The 7132-nt window shown below is 39.1% G+C and overlaps 2 protein-coding genes across 2 annotated transcripts in view; one reads left to right on the top strand and one right to left on the bottom strand.

Annotated features, from left to right (window-relative positions):
• Window positions 1–6024, bottom strand: part of LOC109541730 — a 9755-nt gene extending 3731 nt beyond the window's left edge. Inside the window, exon 1 of the mRNA XM_048669729.1 lies at window positions 5766–6024. The gene's annotated coding sequence lies outside the window, so the exon portion shown is untranslated. The remainder of the gene's footprint in view (window positions 1–5765) is intronic.
• On the top strand, window positions 785–3811 carry LOC109541729 (venom serine carboxypeptidase; the record flags this gene model as incomplete). Its single annotated transcript, XM_019910660.2, is given in 4 exon segments — window positions 785–1347; window positions 2441–2592; window positions 2634–3024; window positions 3203–3811. Coding segments are annotated over 4 exon segments (1365 nt in total). The 3' UTR covers window positions 3736–3811.
• Window positions 6025–7132: the final 1108 nt, after the last annotated feature.

Below are 7132 nucleotides of genomic sequence, written 5' to 3'. Positions count from 1 at the left end.
GTTTTTATTTTTATAAAACTCTTCATAATTTTCAGAGTTTTTATTCGATTTCCAAGTTCTAAAAACCGCTTGCTGGAAGATGTGTTAATCTTTCATACGCATTTTTTAGTTTCGCGATCACCCTGATACTAACCAGGATACTTACATCTAAACTTGAACAAAATTTTAAAGAAAATGTTTCGAAAATAAAGGTTTTTTGCTGAAACGCCATTCCAAACCAACGCAAGTTCAAAAATGGAAAAAATTGAGTCAACAATGTTTTTATTATTAGAAAGGTCGTAATAATTTTCAGTTTTTATTCGATTTCAAAGTTCTAAAAACCGCTTGCTGGAAAATGTGTTAATCTTTCATATGCATTTTTTAGTTTCGCGATCACCCTGATACTAACCAGGACCCATCCAAAATTGAACCAAAATTTAATGTCAATTTTTTCCAAAAATTATGGTTTTAGTGACTAAAACGCCCACACTGGGCTTGAAATGTAGCCAACTGACAATCGAAAAACACTTTTCGGACAAAAAACTTAATCTGCAGGTTTTCATGCGATTTTATCTTCTCCATTGTCGCTTCATCATTCATCATCAGAATTAGGGTGAAAGTTTTTCCAAAAATGTACACTTTTGTAGCTGCAACACCATGCAGAACCAAGTATTAAAATTGAACCTTGAGAAAGTCAAAAAACGCTTAAATTTGGGTCAAAAACATCCTCATAACTTGCAGATTTTTGCTGACAGAAACTCAAGAAACCACTCCGAGCACACAAGTCCGAGCGGTGAAAAACGTCTTACGAGCAAACGTAGTCACTGTCCTTATTAGGTTGCAAACTATAAAATAAACTCCAAATCCAAAGGCTCTAGAAGACGTTGAAGAAACACCGAAAAAAGTCTTGAGGAAAATGCCAAGTCACCCACTCAAAACAATCCTTATCACTCAAGCACACGTAATTAGCTCGCTGGCCACTTGAGACGGTACTTAAACATGGACCTTGAAGATAGTCCCCATTGAAGATCCCAGTGGCAACTGCTGTTCTAGCTTAGTTCCCTCAAGTCGCCTCCAACATGAAGACGCTTATTCTCCTAACTGTGCTTTCGTCCCTGCTGGTGGTGAATGGCAGCAAGCACCTGCGGCGCATCTACAAAGACACTGGAAGACTGTTCGGTCCCCAGCAGGCGGTTGAGGAGCCTCTCATTTTGACGCCCTTCATCAACGAGGGGAGAATTGAGGAGGCGCAGCAGGCGGCCCGAGTCCAATCTTCACTGTTTCATGACGTCGTCAGCTACGCTGGGTACTTCACTGTGGATGAACGCTTCGACTCGAACTTATGGTTCTGGTACTTTCCATCTGCAGGTACGCTTTCTTCAGTTAATAGCGTTTTCCAACTTGGCCACTTATTGGGCAGAATTTAAATATTTTAGTCACGTTTTTTAACAGTCGGTTAACAGTAACACAACGGCAACCATGCATCCAGGCAGAGATGTCAGCGTGACCGTCAGTGTATTTGTGGTTAGTTTTTGAATTGGGCTCTTCAAAACTGGAAATGTATAACAATGTCGCATGCGCATTAAACTTACTTTTCTGGTGGGGAGAGTTTTAATAATAAAATAAAATATATTAGTTTAATAAAAAAACTCCCAAAAAGCCTGTAGATTTGGCGTAAAAATTAGTTTCAGGGCCAAAGTTGATTTTGGTCACCGTTTCAGCGCCAGGGGAGTTTAAATTTTCAAAGACCTGAAACGTTGCTTATTCTTGGAATCACGCTCTTTTGGTACAAGTTTGGCTGCCCATCACAATTTTATAACCCCTAGATGTATTTTTAGGAGAAACTCAATGGTTTTTTAAAAAAGTTTTGCCATCAATTTTTTTTTAATTTTCGAATTTTTGGAAAATCGCAAATGTGCAAATTTTTCACTTAAGAGTCGAATTTAGACCGACAGGCCACTTTTCATTAACATCGTTTTCGTATATAGTTTCGGAGAAAATTTGAAGCTAGAGGGACTTAAACTGTCACCCACAATGTTTGCACACTTATTTGCCCATAACTCCGCAACTGCTAGCAATATTGGAAAAAGAAAAAATGCACTAGATTGCCACGGGCATTTGCTAGGATTCGGCTATCGTGGCAAAAATCCTCATCGGCAACGGTTTCGGAGATAATGAAGGCTGAATGTTGGCAACCGTTCGACTGTTCCATTTGCGCGTACCTCCACTCTTTTGCACGTAACTTCGTTAAATGTCAAGATATTTGAAAGTTTCAAAACGCCCACAAAGCCCGAAGAAGTAGCTATAATACCTATTTCAGCCTCAAATTCGATAACGACAGCCGCAAGGCAGTGAAACGAGTTCTAACTCAGCGTGTGCAACCTTTTGAAAAAAAATCTTAGAGAAGTTAATATTAGTTGACAATTTCTTGTAACAAGTGTCTTTGTTGGAACGCTTTCAGACAACGTGTCCGATGATCCGGTCGTCCTGTGGTTGAACGGCGGACCCGGCGCCTCCAGCCTGAACGGACTCTTCGACGAAAATGGTCCCTTCATTGTCAACGAAGACTACTCGGTATCCCTGCGGGAATACTCGTGGCATCTGAACCAATCGGTGAGCATAGCAAAGTCCTCCCAACCACAACCAAAGCTCAGATTATCTTCTTCGACAATCCGGTGGGCGTCGGCTTCAGCTTCACCAACGGCGGCCTGGCGGAGAACGAGACCAAAGTGGGCGAAGACATGCATTCCGCTCTCGTCCAGTTCTTCCAGCTCTTCCCCGAGCTGCAAAGCAATCCGTTCTTCATCAGCGGCGAGTCCTACGCGGGCAAGTACCTTCCAGCCATCGCTTACACCATTCTTCAGAAGAACCCCAGCGCCGATCTGCCGCTGAATCTTCAAGGCGTCCTGATTGGCGACGGCTGGACGGACCCCATTCACCAAATGGATTATGGACCATTCGTTTACAACACCGGATTGGTCAGTGAGGACGTGAAGAAGGTGATTGATCGGCATCGAGATGCCGCTATTGCCGCTATTGAAGCAGGTGATTGATTGGTTTTTATTGGCTTGACTGGAGAGTGTGGCGTGTGTTGTGACTCAGAGGTGAGGAGGAAATTGGGGGCAGGCACCCGAAAACCTCCAGTAACTCACTTATTATGAGAGGAAAAGTGAACACGAACTTTGACTCAGAATTCGTACTGAGCACGGGACGTTTTTTGCAGAACAATGGCTGGAAGCCGGGGACCACTCGGATGACATCTACGATCTGATCCTGGACAATGCGGACGTGAACATCTACAACTACATCGAAGAGTACGACGATCCAGACAAATGGGCGGAGTTCCTGAGCAGGGACGAACTGCGGGAGGTGATCCACGTGGGCGGCACCTTATTCGGGGACAAAGGCGCTGGATCCGCCTTGGAAATTGATGTCACGAAGAGCGTCGCCCCCTGGGTGGAAGAGCTGCTGGAACATTACCCCATCCTGATCTACACGGGGCAGGTGGACATCATCTGCGGCTATCCAATGGTTCTGGACTATGTGAAGACGCTGGAGTTTAGCGGTGCGGACGAATACAAGGGAGACACCAGGCGTATTTGGTATGTGGACGACGAGCCCGCAGGATACGTGCGAACTGGCGGAAACCTTGTGGAACTTCTGGTGCGTAACTCTGGACACATGGTGCCAAGGGACCAGCCCAAGTGGGCCTACGATATGCTTTATAGATTCACCAGGAACCTGCCCTTTGCTTAATGCCCACAGGGGTTGAAATTGGCGATTTGTGATGTTAATAAATGGAAGACAGCAAAAATATATGTGTATAAGTTCCGGTTCCGGTTTTTTTTCGGTTCCAAAATCTATACAGGGTGTCAATTTGAAAACTTCCAGCCATTCCAAATGTAAAACAAACCGCAGCACGATACAAATGAAAAATTTGGTAGATTCACACGCCACGCCCAAATTGAACGTGCCACGCGTACCATTCCTGGCAACGTTGCACAGGTATTGAGAGACGTCAGGCAGTTCTTCCGCGAAGCAGCTAATTGTAGCCCCCTTGGAATATAACGTTGCCAGAATCTAATGTTATGTGAGGTATCGTGTCAAGTGTCAAATCTTAAAAAGGTGAGGTTAGAACTGTTAAAAGTGGGAAGTGAAGAGGTTTGGTTTATGTCTGACCACGTTTTGACTTGAATGTGTCGAATTTATGTCATTAGTTATGTCTATTTCCAATGTTTGCAGTATTTGTCAAAAAAGCTTTTCAACACAGGGAAATCTCAATAAACATTATCGTACAAATCATGGTACCCCAGTGAATACTCCCAATGGTACCCAGTGAATAAACTAAAATTGTGTTTGATTTTCTTTATAATTGTTATTTATACAGGGCGTTCCGTAAATATGTTAAAATATTTTAGCAGCGTGTTCTCCTAGTCATTTTAGAAGGGGGTCTTCCTGGGAATTTTTTTTATTTGAGGTCTCATTTTTGAGATATTTTTAATATCTAATATTTATCTCCAAAATGGCGAAAAATATTAGTTTTTGTTGTTTTTGTATAAAACGGTTAAACATTGGGAACTTGAATTTTTATACACATTATAAGATAATTGAAGGCCATTCTATGGTAGTGTTTTGTAGTTCAGTTTACTTTTATACAGGGTAGAAATGTGGAACTCCTACTTTCGTCTTGTTCAGAACTTTTTTGTGTGCACTTAAACTTTTATCAACATAATTTTTTTAATTACTACAAGTTATTTATCAATTTTTTATCTCTTGTTGTTTTTTCTTAAGGGCACTAGTTTGCCCGCAAAAAAATTAAATCGTTTCGGCTTAATCAAAACTTTCCAGGCCGTTGGATTGCTAGAGGTCAAGAAGCTCCTATAAACTCGCCTCCTAGATCTCCCGATTTAAATGAGCTTGATTTTTACTTCTGGGACCATTTAAAAAGTGTGGCATATTCACCAGAAGTGAATACAATCGAAGAACTTTAGAAAATAATTTTTAATATTTTTAACGAAATAAGAACTTCAGTGGAAACTTTACGGTCTGCAAATTTTAATTTCATTAAAAGACTGCTGCTAAGTTAACATTAGAATGGTTATTTAAATTTAATTTTGTTTGTTTATATCGTTGCGCATATTGTTAGCATGTTTTTATTCAAGTAAAATTTATTCAAACTATAATGTATATTATTTTAATTAATTTTTTTTAAATTCTTTCAACATTAGAAATCTTAAACTGATTTTTGGTAGACATTTTAAATCGGAAATAATTTATTTTGTAGATATCTTAAATATCTCTGTAAATATATAATAATATCTTTCTCATTTTCTCTCTCTCTCTCTCTTTCTATAATAACGCCTCAAATCAGCTGAAATCTGGCAAAAATGTATTCCAAGGGGGCTACAATTAGCCGCTCCTGTTCTTCCGATGGGGGCGTTGCGAAATATCAAATTACTAGTTGTCGAGTGACAGTTGAGACTTTCCAAACTTGTTTATTTATTGGAGTTGATGACATTTATGACATAAAACAATACCTACACACTTTTCGATCTGTTCCTATTTCTTTAAAAGCTTGCAAAAATTGATTAGAACAAAACAAATCAGAATCAGGTGTAAACCCCAATGTGACACCAATGTCAACAAAACAAGACGAGTTTGCAAATTACTACTTAACTTGTAGTTATAATCTTAGCCACTAGGGGGCGTCTGGACTTTTGAACTCGCGAATTATTTGTATTAATGTTGGGTTTTACAACCAAATAAATAACAAAATATGCACTCACCCTCAGTTGGTCTTTGCTGTTGAAAACTGTGCAACAATCCAGGAGAAAATGGGCGTAGTTCTCAAAGTTCAGGCCCCGAACTGATTTGACAGTAAACGTCACAGCGCGATAGAAAAAATCCGTTTTTCATATAAAAAACGCTCTGCTGGCCAGAAATTCCACTCAAAACAGCCGATCCATTGTCCGTGGTTGATGCAAAGTCGAATTTCGGATTTAAATCGCGATGAAACCGGCATTTTTTGATATTTTAAAAACGTAAATTATTCGGCTTGACAACGGCGGTCAGCAATTGAAGTAAAAGGATTGAGTGGCGCTGCGACATGCCCCGTATGGATGCGTACGAAATCGAACCAACAAATCGGAAGTCGATGATTGTTTCAGCAGTTTTACTCAGAATACCCCAGTGTGTGACGTATCGTAAGCTCCAAGTGCTTCTGGATGAAATTAACGTGTTTTTCAAATATTTTATTTAAAAATCTACAGAGTTATAAAAGTTATTATTAAAGTGAACTCAGATTTTAGAGTCGTGACCATTAAATAGAAAGTGTTGTAGAAGGAATGGAAACCATAAAATATTGAACTTGTTTAACGCATGATGGGAATAATCATTTTATTTTATAATTTTAATATTCTTGTTAGTCTGATAATTTATAAATGGATCAGGACTCGGTAAAATTTCATTTAATTTCCTTTTGAATGTAAAATATATTTTTTATTTGCAACATTTAACATTCTTTAACGAGATGTTGTACATATTGCTCTTCTTGGGTTTGTGTAAACTCTTCTTCTTGAGTTTCTGTATTTTTCAGTTGTAATTTCTTATTTGCTTTGTATAATCTTTGACGTTCAGCACTAGTTCGTGGTTGATGAAAGCTACTTTGAGTTGATCTATTACTTAATGCTCTTTTTTAGCACGAAATCGTTTTTGGCGTTCAGCATTACTTAATACTGTTCGCATTGAACGTTCATGAACGTCTGCTACAACTTTTATCTGAATAGGACTAAAAACGAGGAACAGCTATAGAGACAGGATACACTTGACACACCATATGTATACATAATGTAAGCCATCGCGCATATGTTAAAAAAAATTCTAACTGAACTAATCCAAGGCTAAAAAATTAAACTAAATTGAGAAGATTTAATCCTAAAGGAATCAAAGAATATGTGAAGGGCAAAAATTATTTTGATGCGTGGTAAACACAATTAATCATAGAAATAATATAGAGAATTGAAAATAAGCCCTAATAAATTCGTTTCACATATTTTGCAACTATAAGCTGAAGAGAGATCCGTATCGTCTTAACATCAAGAATGCGTTGCGGGATAGAAAATAAGAAGACGGAACCCATGTTTTCTGAAATAAC

The sequence above is a fragment of the Dendroctonus ponderosae genome, unplaced genomic scaffold (genome assembly GCF_020466585.1).
Source record: "Dendroctonus ponderosae isolate FM_Combo_2020 unplaced genomic scaffold, Dpon_F_20191213v2 Dpon_F_20191213_9, whole genome shotgun sequence".
Taxonomy (NCBI): domain Eukaryota; kingdom Metazoa; phylum Arthropoda; class Insecta; order Coleoptera; family Curculionidae; genus Dendroctonus; species Dendroctonus ponderosae.
Note: the sequence above shows the minus strand (reverse complement) of the source record. Positions and strands in the feature narration are given on the sequence as shown.